Source organism: Rattus norvegicus, chromosome 4 (genome assembly GCF_036323735.1).
Source record: "Rattus norvegicus strain BN/NHsdMcwi chromosome 4, GRCr8, whole genome shotgun sequence".
NCBI classification, from domain to species: Eukaryota; Metazoa; Chordata; class Mammalia; order Rodentia; family Muridae; genus Rattus; species Rattus norvegicus.
Window position 1 is genome coordinate 23,271,538 of NC_086022.1, and position 23,876 is coordinate 23,295,413.

General features: G+C 37.4%; 1 protein-coding gene across 1 annotated transcript in view; it reads right to left on the reverse strand.

The window, feature by feature from the left end:
• Positions 1 to 277: 277 nt before the first annotated feature.
• The window catches only part of Sema3d (semaphorin 3D), a 189,157-nt gene continuing 165,558 nt past the window's right edge, over positions 278 to 23,876 (reverse strand). Inside the window, exons 13-18 of the mRNA NM_001104633.1 lie at positions 21,652 to 21,740; positions 19,059 to 19,100; positions 16,047 to 16,204; positions 12,621 to 12,685; positions 8,563 to 8,702; positions 278 to 2,746 (exon numbers count right to left, since the gene is read on the reverse strand). Of these exons, the coding sequence (NP_001098103.1) occupies positions 2,321 to 2,746; positions 8,563 to 8,702; positions 12,621 to 12,685; positions 16,047 to 16,204; positions 19,059 to 19,100; positions 21,652 to 21,740 (920 nt within the window). The 3' untranslated portion in view covers positions 278 to 2,320. The remainder of the gene's footprint in view (positions 2,747 to 8,562; positions 8,703 to 12,620; positions 12,686 to 16,046; positions 16,205 to 19,058; positions 19,101 to 21,651; positions 21,741 to 23,876) is intronic.

The following is a 23,876-nucleotide window of genomic DNA, read 5'->3' on the forward strand; positions in this document are numbered from 1 at the left end:
AGTGTTGTTCTGCTATAGCCTGCATTTGAAAATACTCGTAAACCTTAGCCCTACTTTATTATGTAGTCTTATTTTCCTAAAGGTTTTTATAATATATTTAATCATTAATAGTTTTATGTCTGAACCAGTCAAAATTTTAAACCTAGGATGTAAATCAGATTTACAGAATGTTGACAAAAATTACATTCCTAATTATATAAGTAAATAAAAAATAGTTTGGACATTATTATCTATATAAAATTAATTTTCAGAAGTCAGCACAAATAATAGAATGTTGTGCAATTTTTAATACTTTTAATATTTGAATATTACTCTTTGATACACAACTATCTGAAAATATTTTTTAAATGAAGCACGCCCTCATTGACTTGAGTTTGCTATGAGTTTGTAGCACTCAGTAAGCCAGTAAACCCTGTGTGATATATGATTAGTATTCTAACCATGACAAAAAATTTGTATGCATTTCTTCTGGAGATGCAATTCATTCTGGTTTACATATTAAAATCGTTCCTTCAATTTTTCTTTTTCTTACAGTGAAGCATCTACAAATATTCATCATTATACTAGACCTTTGCAGATCAATGTTATGCCCTTGAGATAGATAACCAATGCAAATTAAATGAATGTAAAATACTGATGCTACTTTGAACAGAGAGATTGTTTGACTCTGTAACACTGGCCTTTAATCACACAGGCTTCTCACAGAATCTTTCAAAACATGTAGAATGCATGAGAAACAAGCAAGGTCTGTTGGTTTACTAAAAAGCTGCATTCTTTGCGAGGAAGTGACTAATTGTTCATTTCACACTATAAAGGGCGTGAAAAGGCAAAACAGAGGAAGGCTAAGGGCTTTGTGCTAAAGGAAGGAAAGAAAGGTGATTTCTACAGGAGACTGGCAGGAAAACACAGTTCAGAGGGAAAGTTGAATTTAACACATGCTAGCAGAATAAAAATGGTATTTATGCTAATGCTGTGAACTTTTTTCTTTACATGTGGAAGACTTACTTGTGACTTGTGACTGCTAAAAACAGTGCTGCTTGAAAGTTTTTGTAAAGAGATGTCGAAGAGTTAATTTAACCCTTCTCGTCGTCATCAAAATTTTGCTTTTATCCATCCAGTTAACAAATATATAACCCCACTCCCCACCTTGGTCATCTATCCAATTATCTCTATGTATTACGCATTGCTTTCTCCTATTTCCTCAAATATAATCAATAAAGGATATAAATGCAAACAATATACAGAATGATAAATACTTAGAAAAAAAGAGAACAGAGAAATACATTGGTTATAAATAAAATATTGCCATCCCATATTTTTTTTTACAAATTTTACTTTCACTTGAGCTTTTGCTAACAATGTGCTATAATCTAAATTATTTTTAACTGACACATTACAAGTTGGCAGATATTTATACTCCAGTGGAAAGAATTCCATCACATTCTATCTACTTTTTGGCTTTCTCCTTTTTTTATGGCAATATAAGTTTTTCTCAGAGCCAGAATTTACAGTTATCCTTCTGTCTGTCTCCTAACAATTCCCATCTACAGATTAGGATACAGTGTACACCATGTCACCCTTATTATTATATTAAGATATTTTACCATGTCTCCCAAAGTGCACAGGAATCGTGTACTAAGTTACTAGAGTATGCATTCTAGAGCTCATCGTTGAGTATCAGGTTCCGACTGTGACGCTGCTTCTCTTGACCAATCAAAACGAACCTGGTTAGGATCCTTAATACCCTCTCACAAAGTACTACTGCAGTACACTAGATGTAGCCTGTTGCCAGAAAGACAGAACCCACCTTCCTAAATTCCCATGCCTGGCTCCAAGTGTAGGCTGATGGCTCCTTGAGAAAGTTCCTATTGCTAACATAAGCTGTTCTAATGTGTGCCTTTTCTCCAGTCCCTACAAGATCACCTGTTCTAGACTGGGATGATTAAGCTGCTTCTAAGCACACAGCCACCAGCATGGGAAAGTCTACGCTCAATGGACATGCTTGGGAATAAAGGACCTTCCTCAGTGGACCCGGTGTTCACTTAGCTTGCTTATTTACGTGACATGGAGTTCAGACTGTAAAACATTTACAAACGTGATGCCCCTATTTTTAGGACAGTTCTTGACTTTGCTGATATAGGTTTTGCTCTCAGAAAGATAGTTCAGTTTTGTCCTATACCGTCTTTATTCAGCATAGCGTTCTGTGCCTTAGTGAGACTCCATGGGAAAGCATGTACGAGTTAGTTTAAGGGATGTACAGAACAAAAAACATTACTTCTGCAGGCAGGTAAATAATTCTCTCTTTAAATTAAATAGAAAGCTATGTAGCCACTGATCTCTGAAGCTCATCCAGGTCTCTGTGATGCCGTCGATTCCGTTTCTTCTTCATTTCCTGCATGTGCTTCCACTTTGCGCTGCCCTTGTTGCGCTGTCTCCGCTTCTCCCTGTACCACATCTGCTCACAGTACTGGTCCAGGCTGAAGTTTGGGCTGCTAAGGATTTGGATGTAGTCTTTGTATCTCAACCGTGACTCAGCCAACAGATCCTTGACCTGCCCCTCCTGGTATTCTGCCCTCTGGTTATTTTCCATCTGTTCATTCTCAATGACATTCAAAGTCAGCTTCACTATGGTGTGGATGAAAGTGTGCTCCTGTGCTTTGCAGTAATAAATCCCAGAGTCCTTCTTCTGCAGGCTTCGAATCAGTAGCCCATAGTCCGTTTTGATGATCCTTTCATCGGGTTTCAACTGCAGGTTGAAAAAAATGTAGGTAATAAATTAAAAACAGAGACCCACAAGCAAATGAAAACAGACCGCATAGTTTTACTTAGATGAACCTAAAAGATACACTCTTCATCTTTCTGTCATCAAATATAAGATTGTCAGCCAAAGTCGAAGACGGTTTAAAAAGAAAAAGAGAAAGGAAGAAAAAAGAAAGAAAAGAAAATAGTAGCCCTCTAGACATTACATATTTCTCTACATTGAATTTTAATGAGTCAAATGAAACTTTGGGATATATTTAGTTTTTCTCTGAAGTATAGAGATAAGAGTGATACACTGTGAGAAACAATAAGGAAAGTGAAGCTATCAAGTGACCTTTACATGTATTGCAGATGGAGATCAATGGCCTAACATCCCAGGTTTAAGGGAGATTGTAAGAATAGTCACTGTTGCAGTGAAGAGCTCCAAGTGTATACTACCTGTGAAACAGAGAACAATGCTATTGGCTCTGCTTTCTACACATCGTCAAATAAATTATCTGCATAGTCTATGTGAAGGAGAAACTATGACTTGTGAATAGGGAATAGGAAAAAAATATGGACACAGATTTGCACCTCACAGCTGGAACTGAGCTAAACGGCTAAAACTGTTTAAAGCTAATTTCCCTATTAACATCAAGTTGTACCCATAATGGACTGCAGTGTTTTTGGAAACTTTTACCATAGCTTCGGGTACTTGGCCTAACATGGTAAAGTGATTTCAAGTGTAAGAAAGCACAATGAATAAAAAGAACGTCCCCTGAAGTGTGGCGCTCACACTTCCGATGGTGTGGCATTGAGGGACAATCCAAATGTTAAGCTTGCCTGGCTTAAAAATAATGAGCTATCTTCAATGTATCTGGGGCATGTTTATCAACACAAAGCCTGTGTTTAAATGTTTAATGGTTAGGAATGAAGTAGAAAAACCACCACCACCATCATCACCATCACCACCACCACCACCACCACCACCACCACCACCACCACCACCACCACCACTACCACGACAACAACAACAACAGCAGCAACAACAAAGAAATCTGGAAGAGTTCCCAGCTTACACATCTGTCCCTGAATTGTAGACTTCTAGTTGATGGAAATGGAGGAGGCATAAAGACAGCTAAATTAAATTTATTCACAGTGGGTAGACTGTACTCCACATTCTTATGTGAAAAGAATGTAGAGGGAAAAAACCTCTCTTATTCTGGAAATATGAGAAAAGGGAAAGAAACATCTTTGGCTAGCAGCCCAGTTAACTAACCAAGTATATGGCAAACCACCCTCTGTGCCAGAGAAGTGCAGCTGGTGGGGAACCTTTTGAGGCCAAAGGCAGGTCACAGCTCAGATCCTCAGTTAATGAGGCTGAATGGTCTCCAGACCTGCTTTGCATTGCCTAGAGTCTACAACATCAGGCTTTTGCTTGTTTGCTTGTCTGTGTCCCTTTCTTCCACTATTTGGGTTTTCTTTTCCCAGTGGGTTGAACCTAAAAGTCATGACATCTTAAAGCACCTTTGTGATACAAACTAACCCCAAATTAATTTACATTCTCCAACCACAGGACAGCGATTCTCAACCTTCCTGATGCTGTGCCCCTTTAATAGTGTTCTTCTTGTTGTGGTAACCCCCAACCATAAAATTATTGTCATTGCTCCTAACTGTAATTTCACTGCTGTTATGAACCATAATGCAAATATCTAATATACAGGACATCCAATATATGATTCCTGTGAAACGGGACCTACCCCACCCCCACCACCAAGGAATCATGACCCAGGTTGAGAACCACTACCATAAGAGCTTCCTGCCTGATAAAAGTAGATATGTATTGGTAGACTTCTAAAGGGAGACCATTGAACAAAAATATCATTCTCATACTTAACATAGAAATTACATATATATATATATACATATATATATATATGTATATATATATCTTGGATCTCAAAATGCTGGCTCTATAAACCTGGATGCTAGTCTCTGACTACTTCCTTTTATGATTTATTTATCTTTCTGAACATTCTCCCGCTCATCAGTTTCTGCATAGCCCACGGTAGATATGGAAGTTAAAATTCGGAGTGTTCGCAACATTATACTTGCCAGGAGGCTTGGGGCTGTGATGTATGAAAGGTTTAATTTCTTCAGTCTCTTTACTGAAAATGGCCTGCAGCCGTCAGCATGACACTGCAGTTCTGGTCTGTCTGTATACCTTACAGATCTCCCTGGTTCTGTATCTTCCTGTTGCTGTGGCTACATTCAGCCTGGCTTTTAGACACGATCACAGTTCTAGCTGCGTGCTTTCTCTTGTTTTCTTTAATCTTTCAACAGGAAGGAAATTATGACTCCAGCTTCATGCTCACTAGGCACCACCCCAGCGTGGCTTTGTCCTTCTGTTTCTGTATCCTGTTTATGAAACTTTGTCCCAAGACCTCGTTTCATTACCTTCTTTTTATGTTAGCACAGTCCCTAAGGGTATTCATAAACACCTGACATTTCAGATCTAGGTAACGAGTCTTCATCTTTCCCTACTTCTATGGAATACTCTATCTGTTGTTTAATTTTTGATCAACAGCTACAAACTGTGTTCTAGAAGATTTTTAAGCTACATGAGTTTACCAGAGGTCTATTAAATTGTTCGATCAATTTTTGTGCTTTTCCAAAATTTCAAAAGTATAGCTTCAGCGCAGTTGACTCTTTAATAAAACACATTTTGAACCCCCATATTTGGAAGATTCTCACAATTTATAGATAAAAATCTGCGACCCAGAAAGTAAGTAATTGGTTAACATTCACTTAAGGTCCATTACCTCTCTATAATGCTTTCCTTTGGTCCTGGGATAAGACACATCACCAGGCAACTGCATAGCCCACTGTGAAATGGTAGCACAGACAGCGTACAAAGTCTAGCTCCTCTCAAAGAGATGACTTCTGGTCACCGAGATTCAAATTCATGGAATTTTCTCCACCGGAGAATGATAAGCAAAACCTTCCCCAAATTTAAGAATACTGGCCATTCTTCAACTGGGTCACTTATCCCCTTGCTGATGTGAGCAAGAATTACATACTCAGCACTGTTAAATGGAACTCCTCAGTGAAAGGCAATTCATTTTAAGTGGGAAGAACAAAGAATGGTGACAGTCATTTAGATAGAGTTAGCAGGTTAAGTGGAGGGGCGCTTTATTCTCTAGAAAGAGCAGCTGGAAAGCCGAAAAAGATTCTTCACGTCTTAGAAACTATAACTTCAAAAATACCCCTTTCTTTCAGACAACAGAAAATATGACTAGAGAGAAATTGGTATTAAATAAGAAAAACACTCTCAGCATAAAATAATAGGAAAGTCTGTAAACCTGTTGTAAGAAATATGATTATATTTAAAGTAAAACCCTGAATACCTTTCTAATTTAATGTGGGAAGAAGAAAATAATACTATAAGGAAAATTCTGTATACATATTTTTAGGTTTTTTCCAATTAGGCTTACATAGTACTACATAATGAAACATTTATTAATATATCAGAAAATCAATAGTTAATCATTTTTAGGCAAAAAGCAAAAGGAAATACAGTGATAAAGTAACTGGCTCATTCCTCTAAGAAATGAAATTTATACACAAATAACTGTTAGAATAACTTTTTACCTTTGAATAAATAAAAACACATAAATATAATGTGTAAGTATAAAATACCTTAGAAAAACTTTATTAATAGCTTATTGGGGAAGAAATTTCTCAGCAGAATAGTTTCTTTTTTAAAAAAACTATACACTTATAAATAAGTAGTTTTTTATAAGATATAACATTTGTAGAAAAATTAAAATTGTTGAACACAAATGATATATAATTAATAGTTACTTATAATATTTTAATATTAAATTATTGATTTCTGTAATGTATGAATGGCTTGAGGAAAGTGTTTTAAGTGAGTCTGCTAGCAACTACCTAAACTATGCACACCTAAGGTACTTCACAGAAAATTAAGGAAAATCTACAGCTAAGAAACATGAGGACATTTGCTCATTATTGAACACAATGTATTTGTTTTTTGTTTGTTTGTTTGTTTAATGGCTAATGGTTTCTCAAACCTTCTGTAGCTGTTTCTGTAAGGGGTGTGTCCTCCCTGGTGATCTTGATGAAGAAACAGTATAGTGACTAATATCTTCAACTTACTTCTTTTCTTTCAGGACTTTGTCCTGACTTAATAGGAAAGCAAATATAAAGGGATCCTTTTTATTATCAGAAAACAAGAGCTATTCAAAGAGCTTCTCTTTTTGACTGCGGATTACATATGGACAAAAGAGAGATAAAAGGATAGTGTTTACTAGTAACAGGAGGAAGCCGGGAAAGGCTCCCGGGGCAATGATGAGTACTGGAACTGAATAAACCCAAAATATCACTCATGCTTATCTGCACTAAGTGGTCTTTTGGCTCTTTGTGTGTTGTTGCAAGGTTAAAACCATTTATTTGCTTTCATAACAAAGAAAGAACAAAAGGAAAACGGAGATCTATAGATGGAAAATGCAGAGACCGGAAGATGTTTGAAAAACATTAATCTCCACCAAGAAAAAACAGTGTGGCAAACAGCATGAGGGATTGCTCCTTTTCTTCATTAAAGCTAGCCCCAAAGTTCAACAGAAGCTCAGGGACTGCCGATTAACTTGCTGGCTACACCATAATCACCATCAGTTTCAAGACTAGTCTTTTAAGAAAGTCAGCAGATAAGTGACTCATGACCTCCTCCAACAGCACCCAACGGCGAAGTGGCTCAGTGAGGAAACAAGCTCCTCCTAGCGCAGAATAACCTGGTGACAACATCTGTAGCCCAGGAGACCATGGGACGTCCCTGGGGCTTTTTATGAGGAAAGGAAATATTACAAGCAGCGGCCTTATGAGAGGAGCAGGAGGCATCCTGCAGGGTAGCATGCTTCAAATACAGCAGAAATACTGCTCTGTTCCTCAACTCCGGAAGCAGCTCTGTGGGTCCGGGACAATGGAAAACTGCCCATTTGCAAAGACAGATGAAAATACCAGTTGAAACATTGCAGGGAACAGACTTTTCGGTAAAATTCAATAAATACATTGTTTCTGCCCCATTGAATTTCATGGAGCATGGTACCATCATGATATGTGATATAGTGCTGTGAGGTACATTAAAATAATGCATAGATATTTCAGAATAAAGAGAATGTAACAGGTACGTTCAGCTAGAGGAACGTCTCCAGCAGAAGCATAGTTTTTTTTTCTCCATAGATTGACTTATCTCTGTCAGGAAATGTTCAAAACACTTTAATCCCAAATTTATGTTAAAAATTAGTAGGAAAAATGAATAAACATTACTTTTTCTCCACTGACTTGAGATTCAATATATAAATATATAAAACGAAAATCTGTATATCTCCAAATACTTTTCTAATTGCTCTTATGATACAATATAATAGAAATAGATCTTTCATTTTGTGAACTAAACTAAACTCAATATTAGCTATCATTTAGAGATGTTACCATGGTTATGAAAATATCATGTTCCCATCTTCAGTCAGAAATTGTCTTGAAATGTTTTAAGAAACAAAAAGTTTGGAAGAAAACTCAAGGGAATTTATTTTAAACGTGTGCATCAATGCTACACTTGCGATAAATTGGCCTCTTTCTATTCCCCAAACAATCGTAGCCTCTGTGGTTAGTGAGCAGACATTCCAACATTTCCTTTTATCAGCAAGTGGCAAGAGTGCTCTATGGCACTCAGAACTGTGTGGCTTTCAGAGCAAATAGCTTGACTTCAGTTTGACAGCAGTGTCCTTGCTGGTGATCGCTTACCTCTTCTCGATGCTCATCTCCTGACCGCTGGATGTACCACTCAACAGAGGCTTGTTGGGATTTAGGTATACATTCCAAAAAGGTTGAATTAAATTCAATTCCGAAAATCACCTTTTCATCAGCTGCTTCATGACTAATGCCTAGAAAGCAAACATAGCATTGGAGATTAACCTTGACCTGATTTTAAAAGCAATGGGAAAATAGACTGATTCAGAACAGATGTCATCAGGGAAGAAGCGTTCACATTATTAAAGAGAAAGGAAATTCGTGCTATAATACTGTTACCTGAGAGTCAAATACTCTTCAACAGGGTGATTTTTAAACTACACGTGTATCATCATTTTAGTCTTTCATTGCCATATTTTAAAGAAATGATAATTTACAAAATGTAACTCTTCACTTTGTATCTCTTCATTAAATAACTTTTTGTGTCCTTCAAAGTCATATCCCAACCTTAAGGTCATATTGTATTCTGTTGTTAGTTTGGGGAGAATAATTAGTTTATGTATTTTTTTTCACTTCGATTTTATCTGTATCGGTGTTTTTGCCTGCATGTGTGCCTGCATTACATGAAGAAACACTCGGAGAGGTAAGTATTTGGCAGATTAACTATGTAGGGAGTTATAGATGGCTGTTTTCTTCGATGTGAATGCTGGAAATCTAGTGGTCCTCTAGAAGATAGGCCAGTGCTTTTACTAATGAGTCATCCCTCTAGCCCCATCAATTTATTTTGAAAGGAGAGATAGACAGACAGCTACACACACACACACACACACACACACACACTCACTCACAGACACACACGCACATGAGAGAGAGAGAGAGCGCGAGAGAGAGAGAGATAGAGAGCGAGCGAGAGAGAGAGATAGAGAGAAGGAGAGAGAGAGAGAGAGAGAGAGAGAGAGAGAGAGAGAGAAAGAGAGAGAGCTTTTTCTTTTGTTGGTATACAGAATTGACCAGATAATACTTAGAAATTTCAGTATAACGAACAGGAAAGTAAGGAGAAAAGTCCAGGCTTGATGAAATTGTGTGACATGAACAAGCATAATGGCCTGACAGAGAACGGAAACCCTTTCTTCACGGCCTACCATTTCAGCTTTAAAGAGATCCTTTCCCTCCCATACATTTAGTATGAGTCAGTTAATGAAAGCTAAAGGTTAGTTTCTCAGAAACTTTATTAATTTAGCTGCACTACCTAAAATACATTCCATCCAGAATGCTAAAAGGCTGTGCTCCATGTGGCAAATAAAATCTGTAGCTCAAATTAATCAAGCTAAAATAATGCTGACTGCACAGCCTGGCTCAAGCATGCACTTGTCCATCATACATTCAGATATGCAATTCTACAGATGGACAAACTTAGTACTTCAGGCATCAGCAAAATACTGAGGCTTAAGGAATTTAGGGGAATTGCAAGTAAAACACACAAAACAGATTAACAGATAGATAATGGAGAGGAAAGCAGAAAAGTTTCCAGATTAGATGGGTGTGAAAGTCTCTCTGAGCGACTGCTGCATCACTGTAAATTCCAAGGATAGGATGAAATCAGATGAGGAACCAGAGCCTCATTGTCAGAGCTGCCAATAAGAAGAGGTGGAGTCAGAAGGATTATCAAGAAGTTGCTGATAAGCAAACCACGGAACTGAGAACAGGATCCCGTTGAAGGAATCAGAGAAAAAACTGGAAGAGCTTGAAGGGGCTTCAGACCCCATATGAACAACAATGCCAAGCAACCAGAGCTTCCAGGGACTAAGCCACTACCCAAAGACTATACATGGACTGACCCTGGACTCTGACCTCATAGGTAGCAATGAATAGCCTAGTAAGCACACCAGTGGAAGGGGAAGCCCTTGGTCCTGCCAAGGCTGGACCCCCAGTGAACGTGATTGTTAGGGGGAGGGCGGTAATGGGGGAAGGATGGGGAGGGGAACACCCGTAGAAAAGGGGAGGGGAAGGGATTAGGGGGATGTTGGCTCGGAAACCGGGAAATGGAATAACAACTGAAATGTAAATAAGAAATACCCAAGTTAATAAAGATGGAGAAAAAAAAAGAAGTTGCTGATAGAATTAGAAAAGGAGAGGCACCATTAAGGTTTCTAGGTGACTTTCACTTCAGTTGAGTGAGCAGCTGTGGTATTTACTAATAAGAGGTGGTCTACAGAACATGAGAACACAAATTCTTTCTCAGCCACTCAGTGTAGATGCTAATTGGGCATTCAAGTACAGTTTTTGAGTAGGAATGCAGACTCTCATGCCTAAAAGAAAGGAAAGTTAACTGAAAGCTTTAAAGTCAAACACCATCTATTACTACATTAAGGTGAAAAAAGCAAACAGACATAGAATAAGAAAATAACTCAAGGTACTCCCGAACTGTGAGGAAGTTGAAAACATGCAGCAGGTGCAGTTTGCTAGGTAGGAGGTCCAGGAGAAAGACACAGTGCGACAGTAGTATGCAGAAGTTCACCCTGGGCACAACAGGGGCTCAAGGATGTCTGGTGTAGATCTCCAATGACTAGTGATGTAATCTGGCAAAGAAGTAAAGCCACCTCCCAAAACTTCCCAACTGGCAAGCCTGAGTGTAAAGGATGAAGTGTTACAAAGAAGAAAGAATTGCCGATTGTATAAAAAGTGAAACCGAAGGTTGTCTGTTGGGCTTGCAATGGAAGAAGTTGCCAGTGACCTCAACAGGAATGGAATGGGCAGAATGAAGACTCAGAGAGGTCTTGGGCAATGGTTTATAGCAGTAAAGGGACATGGTGAAGGGGAGGCAATCACTCCCAGTGCCTGAGGCAATGACTGTACATTGTTCATTTCTTTGTGCCACTTGTCATCATCTGATATATCACTTATGTTTCCTATTTTATATTTGTCCTTAAACATAACAGACACTGGATATAAAGTCCAGGAATATGTAAGTAGTGTCTGTGAAAATGTAGGTAATGTTTAGTTCATTGACATATTCTCAATACTCAAAGTTCTCCCTGGTAATATCTTCTTATTTATATGCGTAAGGATGTATATGAATTCAATCATGTTCACTAAATGATGGATGTAAAAGCAAGTCACTTTCACATTGGAATTACAAGGCATACAAACTATTCTGTACTAGAACTTTCTTTGCAGAAAAATGAATTGTGAGGTAAAAACATGGCTGTGTCTGTTTTCCAATCAAGAGTTGACAACTGGATCACCAGTTATTAACTATGAAGACTTAGGTCATTCTTGTTCAGTTACAATGTGATGGAAGAGAGGAGGGGGGAAAATCCACTGCCTTAATAACAACACTCAGCAGAGAGAAAAGGGAGATCTGTCTCTGAGGTGATGGTCAGGATGGTTTACGTGGCTAATCAAATTCTAGTGCAGCATGCCAGGTGACACAATAACACTCTGTCTTTCACTGAATTTTATCCCTTCCTCTTCCCTACTCATATTTTCAAAGCTTTCTGTTCTGTGACTCTTGCCTTCGGAATGATACAGCCTCTAGCGATCTCTCCTTCCTACATTACTAATTATACCCTATGACATCTCCAAAGGGCATAAGCATGCTAAGGAGTTTCTTTGTCTCACAGTATACTCAGATCAGTTAAGTGCATATGGAATTCGCTCAATGCACATTTACTGCTTGAATGTAAATAAGTGAACAAGAACAAGTGAATGTAAATAAAAGAGAGACTATCTAAAAATTTTTTTCTAATAAGTACCAAAGTTTTTATCAGAACTTCCTGGGAGGTCTTTGCATTTTACTCAAGATGCTCAAATGTTTGGGGCCAAATTCTGTTTTGCCTCTAAAGCCTTCAAACTTTATAAGGATGGATAAGGCACCGCAGAAGAAACATGCCAATGCATAGGACTTTAAAAGACATATGAAACAACCCAGGGTTTCACAGAGCGGGAATTAGTTTATAAAATCCTGTTACTTTTCTAGAACATAAGCATTGCACAGAGTGAGATAGTCATATATATGGTTGCTTAAACTTATTAGTAACTTTCAAAAGAAACAGAAAGACTAGGCTTACCATTTTTTAGTGGTAAGAAATGTGCATCAAGCCCATACTTACTGTCTTCTATGTCCCAGCACTGAGTGATTGGGTCTCCATATTTTACATCCTGGCGTCTAGCTCGCCTATGGAAAGAAGATTAAGCTAATTAGATTTTCAAGACTAATTGGAATATAGGAAGGCTGTCTCGCCTGTTAAAGCTGGCAGATGCAAACTGAACTTGTGTTACTTGTGCAACCTAAATGCAGGCCACTGTTCCCATCAATCAAACATTAATTTAAATTCTCGTGGTAGAAAAGTCTCAACATAACAAATCCTGTTTTGCATTAAGATGATCAGAATTTCATTTATCTACTGTTCTTTTCTCTAACTTGACAAATTATTCAACAGAACAGGTTGAAAATGATTACGACCCAACTTTGTATACAAGACATGAAAATAACTCTTCTTCATCTTCTGCCTGTCAAAATTATAATATAAAAGTGTTCCAATGAATAGGAAAGTACATATAAATACAGAAACCTCATCACATCTAGGCTCACTCTATTGGAGATTTCATTTGATAAATTAAGTACTGTCAGAAACAGAACTTCACGTTCAATATGGCATGTCTACATACAAGTTATTAATAAACATCATATCAATAAATATGTATTTAACATTTTTCTGGTTTCATATTTCAAAGGAAACTTCACATTTTTAGCTCAATCTAAATATGTCTTATGCATCAATATATTTTCATTGTATTTTTCTATTTTTAACATAAAGTATTTAGCATGAACATAAAACCTAAAGATATCTTAACATGCTATTATATGATGTTTTCACACACATATAATTGTGTGATGGTGAAATTGGATTAAATGTATTTTTTCTTTATATATTTTTTGCAATATAAATATTCAAAATTCCTCTTGGTTTGTTTGAACTGTACAGTACAGTGTTAACACTGCTAGTCTACACCAAGCCACAGCACACTGGGATTTCTTATTCCTCTCTGATAGTTTTGTTAAATCCTATAGAACCCTCCTCCCCTGCTACTCTCTCCAGTCCATGTTGTCACTTCAGAGATCAGAGAGACTGCAGTAAACTTTCTCAGATGCTTGGAGTGCTCCCCAGGGTCAAAGCTGACCAGATGACAACCTTGGAAAAGAGTCATCCATTGTACACATCTGTAACCTCGGATAGACATTATGTTAGGTGAGGGAGCACATCACAGTGGCATGTCTGTAAGATCAGAGATACAGCCTTGGGAAATACAAGAAGAAAAAAAATATGACGGTATAAGGTACACGAGGTCACAAATGTTTTTAAATCTTGGCTTCTTCAGGAATGGGATCAATTAATCAAAGCCAACATTTATTGCCAAGTAATGAGCACTTTGTGTTTTGGCTTCTAGAAAAGTATTCCCCAAAGATTTACTAAGATGAGTGTTACTGGGCAGAAAAGTTTAACAAAATGTTGGTAACTTTTAACTGCTAATAATCATATTTATCCATTTCTGTGCAATTTATAGACTTGAAAGAATATAAAGTGTGTCTCGGTTTTAACCAATTTTTCAGACTAAAGTAAGCACCTTTCATCTTTGAGTTCTCCAGCTTAGAATTTGACAGATTAGTGAAATGTATAAAACAAAATAAATGTCCATTTGGTAGTGAAGCAAATGCAATCTCTCCACCTCGAGCTTAAAAACATACAAAAAGCTCAAGAGATAACTTAAAAATGAATAATCAAAATCACAAATAATTTATTCTAGAAGAACACATACTTTGAATAATTCCTTAGAAAATAATGTTACTAATATGTATATACATAATGAGGTAAAAATATTCATCTAACATAAGTGTTAGTGATAAGCCTTCATATTATTTCTAATTGCTTTATTGGATGGGGTTGCTGTCCCACAGTCAAAACTCTGACTTATAATTGTGTCTGTCTGAAAGGACTGCAGGGGTGGAAATGGAGAAGACCCTGAAGAAAAGAAGGTCTAGCCACAGGCCCAAAGTGGGATCCAGCTCAAGCATAGGCCCCAAGGCCTGTCACTATTACTGAGACTATGGAGTGCTCACAAAAAGGGACCTATCATGAGTGCCCTCTGAAAGACCCAACAAGCAGCTGAAAGAGTCAGATGCAGATATTTGCACCCAATCAATGAACAGAAGCTTCTGACCCCTCTGGTTGAATTAGGGAAAAGCTGGAAGAAGCTGAGGAGGAGAGCGACTCTGTAGGAGGACCAGCAGTTTCAATTTACCTGGACCCCTGAGATCTCTCACTGGATCACCAATCAGGCAGCATAAGCAAGCTGATATGAAGCCCTCAACACATATACAGAGGAGGACTCCTGGGTCTGAGTTCAGTCAGAGAAGATGCACCTAACCCTCAAGAGACTGGTGGCTCCAGGGATTTTAGAGGTCTGGTTTGGCAAAGTGGGGTGGGGACATCCTTGTGAAGATAGAGGGGTGGGCAGGAGGTATGGGATGTGAAACAGTTGGAGGGTAGACCAGGAGGGGAATACAATCTAAGGTGTTAAAAAAATAAAAAGGGGGATTTAGGATTTAGTTCAGTGGTAAAGTGTTTGCCTAGCAAGCACAAGGCCCTGCATTCGGTCTGCAGTTGGGGGCGGGGAGAACTAGAAGAGATGGGTTGGAGGGATGGCTCAGCAGTTAAGAGCACTGACTGTTCTTCCAAAGGTCCTGAGTTCAATTCTCAGTTATGTATGGATGTATAATTATATAATATGCATTAAAATATATTTAAATAATAATAAATAGTGTGAAAATGTGTATCTTATACCTCTGGATCATTTGTAATTGTGTGTGTCAAATAAAGCAATAGTTGAGCTTTCTTAGCAATTTCCAGGTGTGTATAAAACAAAAGGCTACAAATGTCAAAGAAACATTTTGTCGTTGAAGCTTATCTTAGTGACAGAAATTGACAAATTATAGTTATTAGAGTAAATATAAAATTGAACCAAATCACGAGATGTACAATGGGCTGTATCTGAATTTCTACAAACATATATTTATAAATGACTTGAAAAGCAATAGATGTGAATATTTTCACATTTAGAAATTTGATAGAACAAATGTAGAAAAAAGTAGTTAATAACTACTTTGGAAAGTAGACAAGAAGTCACTATGTGACTCAGGCTGTTCTAAAATTCATTTCAATTCCCTTGGTTCTACACCCTGAGTTGTGGGATTATAGGCATGTGGTGGCATGGTTATCTGTTAAAATAAAATTCAATGTTGTTGCATTTCAATGTAAGAAAATACTGTGTAGAATTTATCAGATTTTTTTTCAAAAAATCCATATTTCACTATTTCAGAACATCTGTTCTACCTCCCAACTTTAATTTAATATAAAATGGTTGAACATTTTAATTGTAATATTCCTCCCACAGGCCAAGTTTTCTTTGCCTTTTATTTAAACTGCAAGAAAAGTCCCTCCTATACAAAACTCATGTGTTCAGAGGTGTGTCCCGACCTTTTGGAAGTGGGTGCATATCTGGAGCAAGCATTTCCATCCCAAGCACAGTAAGGGTCTCTGGCGAGACAGCAGTCTGCACAGGCTTTCCCATAAGTATCGCATCTGTGCAAGGAGAGCTGAACCAATCCATCCCAGGAACCGACGTACAACTGTTGCTACAAATCAAGCAGAAGAAATTAATTAGCAACACTCACATTAGTCTTAAGAAGCACTCTTTTATAAATACCATGGGATAGCTTTAAATCTGGTTGTGAATGTCCAGCTACCTTAAACACTTGTGGAGAAGTGTGAGAGGTAGTAAGACAAGTCAAGCTCTTCCACCCATGGCCAGACTCTGTATTGAACATATTGATCTGAAATGGACAACATTCTCGAAAGCTAAAGTAGACTTGGCAGTAGGTGAGGAGTAGTTAAGTCAAAAACCAGCTGCTAGCCTGTAGAACTGCAATGTCCAATGCTTTCTCAGTAGTAGAATTTACACTCTGGTAGGTTATAGAAAGCATAGATGCTGCAGTCAGTATTGATAGCATGCCTCTGTTACGCCTCTCAACATGCTGTGTGACTAAAAGACACTCCTGACACTGTCTATCTTTGAGTAATCATTTCGTTTGCTAATGATAATGCAACCCTGAAAGAATACGGATTACAATTGGGAGAGGAAATGTTTGATATTTCTATGCAGACATCACCAAGTGGACTGGAGTAAAGCCATATCACAAAACAAAGGCTACAGGGTTCTGGAAACACATCACAAAAATGACACGTTGCAAGTTCACCCTGAAATTCTTACAGTACTCCTCATACAGTCCCATTTGTGTGTCTGCAGCAGAGGTCATGGAGAAGGAAGAGTAAGTCGGAGTAAGGCTCAGCATGTGCTTTCAATTAACTTGTGATCAACTCCAGTAGAGCACTCTAAGCTCTAAATAGAAGAGGAACCTCACAGAAATAGGCGCTAAGATAAAAAGCACAGAGGTTCTCATCCTCTAAAAATTACCTTTCACTTTATTTCCTGTTAAATTGTTAAGACTTTGATGTCATCAAATACAATGAATCCGGCTATCTGTTTTTCCTCAATACGCTGAGGTACTTATTTTCAACACCATTACGAATTTTCACTCTATCTGTGGACTCTAATCTGTTGCCACCTGCTCGACTGCTGCTGCCTTTACAATGCCTACATCGTTGCTTGCATAGATTGTTTGCAAGAGTTTGAACTATTTCCCCCTGATGCTATCCTTTTCTCTAACCTCTGCAGAAGACCCACTTCATCTTCCATAGACAGATCCTTACAAGAAGATGGTCTTACAAAAAGATGGCATTTCTCTGCTTAAAACACTAATGATTTTTGTCCTGAAACCGTTAAGCATCATGGAGAACAGGTAGGGCTAAAATATTCAGGCTTAGTTTTCCAGAGTCATTTCTAACTTCCTTTTACCCTAAGCACACATATGTTTTAGGTCAAATTTTATACACACTTAATGGAAACAGGTGTAGATTTTTATTTTTCACATCCTTACTCCTCCAATCTTTCCCTCTTTTTATTTATCTGATTAACTATAGCCTCATTCATTACTCAGTTTGTCTGTTTATTTCCTTATTTCCCTTCTACTGCTCTTTCTGCCTCCTTCCAATCACTTTCTGCTTTTTGTCTTTCCCTTATGTGCTTCAGTTCTTTCTCCACATTGTTAGCATACTTCTCTCTCGCAACTTTCACCAATGTTTCCGGAGGGGACATTAAGACTATGCTACTTATTCCTTTCTGTATATCCAAAGGACAATAGCATGGATTCAAGGAATACATGTCATTTAATGAGCAAGTCCACAAACTGGAGAAGAAAGCTCATCTAGACTTTTCCCTTAATAATTGGACTACCATGCATAATTGTAGTAATGTCTTAATGTGGAACTTATGTTAACCAATGACTTTCTTAAATTTTGAGGATGTATGTATAAATGGAATGCAAAGTCTAAATCTAGTCATTTGGGATGTAGAATACAATACCAGGAAACTATAAAATAATTATATATATATATATATATATATATATATATATATAATTGTTAGAAGTGACTACCATTAACACATTGTTTTGGTTAGACATCAGCATGTATTTAAATCAATAGGGATATATCAGTGAGAGAATAGGTAAAGTACTGGTCTAGTATTTGCAAGGGTCTAGGGTGAATCACCAGCTCTGAGAAAAAACAAACAAACAAACAAAAAAACCCCAAGGTTCGGCTAATGCCTGTAAACAAACACAACAAGCAAGAGGAGGCAGTATTAAAACACAAAGATAGTGCATCCTGAACTAGCCTGAGATAGATAGTAAGACTGTGTCCTCAGTACTCATTGGCTTATCTAATGTGTGTGAAACCCTCAGTTCGATCCCAAGCATTATCAATTAAATAGAACAAAATAAACATTAAGTTCATAACAAACAGGAGAGAATTCTAGTTTTGTTCTTGAGAGAACTAGTTCTAAGAGTTGGTGATTGAGTGGGGTACTGAAGGTTGATTTTTAGTGTTGTGTACCAAAATTCTCTTTTTTCCCTGTCTTTATTAAATTGAGTATTTCTTATTTACAAAATTCTTATTTGAAATCCCAGATACCCTAATTAAAAACTATTTTCAAAGTTTGTGATTATCATATTAAATATATGTGTTATGCCTTGAACAGAATCACACACAACTCAACTGTCCTAATGTTTTTGTATTGTTTTGTGGGGCTTTATTTTTTGTTTACTTTTTTCATTTTTCCTTTTCTTTTTGTTGTTGTTGTTTTCCTTTTAAAGTCAAAGGAAGAGAGAACACACATTCAATCTTCATTCTCCTAAGGCCAGGCAAATACAATGACTTCTAATCAATAGGAGGAGTCAAGCCACCATCCACTATCTGCATTATTAATGACTTAACGTCTAGTTTCCAGTTTCAACAGATTCCGCAAATGAACTTTGATTTAGAGAACTTCAGGCTTCTGAAGTGAATTGTTGAACAAAAATTACAAGGTACCTGCTTCAGCGACAACTCCATGTTCAAGATGGCTGTTGGGTGCTGCAAAGAGATGTAAATATCAGTAAAAGACATTCCCAACTTTATATTAATCAGTCTTGTTTTATTTTATACAAAACATGGCTTTTCAGACTCACTGAGAAGAGAAAATGATCTGTATTGCTTGCCATTGTATTAATTTACCATTACTAGGCATGAGGATACTTAAGGTTCTTTATGAGAAAGAAACGAGCCAACTGCATGAGGAAGTGCTGTGTTGAAAATGACTTCTTGTTACTCACAAGTTTTCACCTTGCTCTAAACCTGCTTATCTTAGCTGCTGCCATATAATTCATATTAGTGCTGACAAGAACATCTCTGTAATTATTTACTGTCTCATTCAGATCTTACTTGCATCAAAGATACTAAACAAATTTAAGTAACAAAGCTTTGAAAAGCTATAATTCTGTTTGTTGATGATGACAATCCTTATGTGACACTACAAGCTACCAGTGTGTGCACTTTCATGATACAGGTCCGACTTTATTTCTAATAAGACCAGAAGCATGAGTATGAAAGCAACCAAACATATAAAGCCGGGCATTTTTAAAAGATATTATATATATATATATTATTTATCTAGTATTTATTCACTTATTGCTTTTATATACTAATTGACAAACGGCTGATGTTACAGATTTAAGAAAATATACAAAAGAAAAATATTAAAGTAAAAAAGTTTGTTTTATTTTTTTTAAGTTTGTTCCAATAATTTTTGTTGTCCTTGATTTTAAAAACATGGTGATATCTATCAAATTATGTTTGGGCTCTTTGTTTTCTTTTGTTTGTTTTGTTTTTCTTTGCTTTGCTTTCTTCTATGAAAGAAAGGAAACATAGGTAGATAAAAGAAAGAAGAGGGGAGAAAAAATGGAAAAGAAGGAGACAATCAGAGGAGAGGAGAAAAGTGAGAAGGAAAAAGAAGAGAAGGGAAGGGAAGGGAAGAGAAGAGAAAAGAGAAACAAGAGGAGACAAGATGAAAGAAGAAAAGGAGTCTGGGTATGTAACTTAGTGGTGAGTTATTTGTATGCAAATTACCCAGGTTTCAAACCCAGCCTAGATGGATAGATGAATGGATGGATGGATGGATGGACAGACAGACAGATAGATGATAGGTAGATAGATAGATGATAGATGATGCATACATACATACATACATACATACATACATACTACATACATACATACATACATACATACATACATACATACATAGAAATGGATGGGTTGAGGGTAAATGGGTGTGGGTAGATGAGTGGATGATAGATTGATGGATAAATAGATGGATAGGTGGATGGACAGAGGGAAGATGAGGAGGAGGAAGAGGAGGAAGAGGAGGAAGAAGAGGAAAAGGAGGGAAAGGAAGAGGAGGAGGAAGAGGAGGAGGAGGGAGAGGAGGAAGAGGAGGAAGAAGAGGAAAAGGAGGGAAAGGAAGAGGAGGAGGAAGAGGAGGAAGAGGAGGAAGAAGAGGAAAAGGAGGAAAAGGAAGAGGAGGAGGAAGAGGAGGAGGAGGGAGAGGAGGAGGGAGAGGAGGAGGAGGAAAGTAAAAGTCAGAACCAACTGAGATAACAGACACTGATAAAAAAGTCAATCCTTGGCACTAAGGTCCATGGAACACCATTTGTTCTCATGCACTTCTGTGCATGGTAGAAACTCTTGAAGCCTCTACTTCCCCCACCCTTATGTTTGACATCAACTTTTCCCTTAGGAACCACCCAAGATTTTGTTTTGGCAGAGGCCAGATAGCTGGTCTTGTTCTTGTTAACTTCTTGACCACTATTATCATCACAATGTAAACAGGATCCTGCAACCCCCAGCATGATAATTAACTTTAGCCCTTCACAGTGGAGGACTCTCCTCTCTCCAGGCAATGGATGTTTACATGGAAACAGTTTTTAATAAACCTATTTAACAAAACAAAAACATAAAAGAACATATTTTCTAAGAAATATAACCCTATTTTTAGTGTCTTGCTTTTCAGGAAATAATTCTAAATACCAGAGAGTAGCTACAAGGAATGCCACACAAAAATATATTTGTTGTTAGAAGCAGAACTTAAAACAAATAACTCTTCCTCCAGGCCTACTGACTCCCTTTGAGAGGTGAGAGGATTGTAGCATGCATAACTTGCTATCATTAATTGCTTTTTCTTTTCTCTCTTCGTTTCATTACAGTAATGAACTTTGTAGCTCTTATACACAATTCATAAACTTTTCCAATTTTCTCAAATTCATTTGGGGAAAAATTGCCAACTAACTCTCATAGGGCAGAAAAGCATCTGGGTAGTAAGAGGTCCCAGGCTACCAGGCCCTGTGGCGATTTGAATGACCACCTCCTTGGATGATGCAGCAAGGAGAAGCAACCCTGGCAGCTTCTGCAAGTGGTATGCAGTGGGGCCAGTGAGTGCCTTTCCCACTTGCTTCCCTCTCTTGGTTAGGCCAGAGAAACCACTGAAGCATATTCCAGTGATTTCTCCAGAGAAAAGGCAAAAGACAAGGAGCCCCATGAACAGCACTGAGGTCTCACCCTTTGTTTGGGACTCTGAGCCCTTTCTCACCTTGAATACCTGAAGCTCCTCGAGGACTACCTCCTCCATATTCCACTTCTCCTTGGAAATGCTCACAACTTTCAGGACGGTTCCAATGTCTGGAAAAAAAATTGACCCATAACCACACTGTTTCCATTTCAATAGTAGGTTGAATGCATATTCCTGGAAATCTCAACATTTCCCTCTCTCTCAACAAAATCCAGCCAAATAAAGGAGTGAGAAATGAAGAGTACTTATATGACGTTGCCCCTCCTGAGCACACACTTATAAAGAGACTGAAAGGTTATATAAAAATATTTTAACTACATATACATATGTATATGACTAATTTAAATACTGAGTGAAATAACAGAGGTGAAATAAATTTATTTTGTTTTTGAGTGCTAAACTATGCTAAATAAAGTATGTATATGTATTTCCCTGCAATATGATTCCCATGCAATACTGAGATTTACCTAGTAATTATATCTGATTTATTATAACAGATGTATATATTCTTTATATATTAGAACAATAATTTATATTATATTACATATGCCAATACTGACAGTCTTTCCATAAAGAAACTGACCCTAAGTTCAGATACATATGTGCTTTCAGAATGATTTTTAGCGAATTAAAAATTAAGGCTTATTCAGATGATTTCAGTTCAAACTCATACAAAAATATAAGTTTAATGGTATATAACAAAAGTGATGCTTAAGAAAGGTGTCTTAAATTCCTTTATAATGAGGACAGCGTGACTGTGCATCACACAAGCATAGAAAGATAATAAAAGCCACACTAGAAAAAAAAATGAAGGCTGTCCCTTTGCAATTAATCTATTGAAAACATGTCTTTAAACCTCTGAGCAGTGGGTCTTGAGAATAGGGACCTATAGTAATACCACTATATGCAGAAAAGTGCCTAGATTATTTAATTATTAAAAAAGGACTCTAGGATGTTCAAAGCTGTTAAATGCATGTTTACAATACCAGATTGACTTCTAAGAGAAACCTGTTTTGCTGAGGAAAAGTTAGGTAGTACCACCTAGTGGCCGAGTGCTGCTGGTGGGAGTGAACTGTAACCAGCCCGTGAATGAGCCTCGGCTGGACGGTTCATATTAAATTTAACTCAGGAGAGTTAAGGAGACTAATTAAAGCTCTGACCCTTCAGCGCTCATTGCTGCGTCCTCAGAAATGGCGCACTCCTCAGATTATTTGGGTTTTGTACTTGGCCTCTGTGACATCTCCGGGCCTGGCAGGTACTGTCTACTGGCCCGTCTCAGAGTAAGCCTAGTTTGTGCAGAACCCTGGGAGTACTTAATCGTTCTGAAATAATTTCATATTCTAAAGAACCCGTTCCGATAAAATAACACTCAAACCTCATCAAGCAACATGGGTGATAAAGTGCTGAGGGTACAGCTGTGTTTTCTGTTGCTAGGACACTGATATTACACAGTACTTTTCCTAATTTTGAGAATCAACAAATAAGCAATATTATTTATGTAAAATTTATGCATATACGTGTCTCTCTCTATACATATATGTACATATATTTCCGATCATCATTTAGAATCATAGACTATACAATTACGAGGAAACATTGGCAAGCTATTAGCTGATGCTTATTTGTCTATATATATTTGTGTGTCTATATCAATATCTATTGGCAGCTAGACAAGCAGACAGATACAGAGACAGAGAGACAGATAGAAGATCCATTACTACTCCTTTGGGTGGTCTTAGACTTGTGGTCTTTGTCTTTAGCCTAAGATTACAGGCATTCACTACCACACTTGGCCAAAAACATGTTATTTTGATCATATTTTAATTACAAATTGACACACAATAAACTAAATAACACAAACTGCATTAATAAAAAGCCAATAAATTAATTTTTAAAATTTTTTATTTTTCTTTTATGTGCCTTGGTGCTTTGATTGTAATTATGTATGCATGTATGAGGGTGTCAGATCTGGAGTTACAGACAGTTGTGAGCGTCTGTGTTTGTGCTGGGAATTGAACCCAGGTCCTCTGGAAAAGCAGTCAGTACTCTTATCTGCTGAGTCATCTCTCCAGGACTCACAAAATTAACCTTAATATACAGAATTCATGAACAGGAAAGTAAACTTCCAAGAAGTTTTATTTGAAAGCATTTACAAAATAATGCTTAATGATTCTAAGAACTGCCTTTAGGCCATCAAGTCTCTGATTTCCAGGCTAGTGAAGGGAGCATTGTGGTAGAATTTGCGA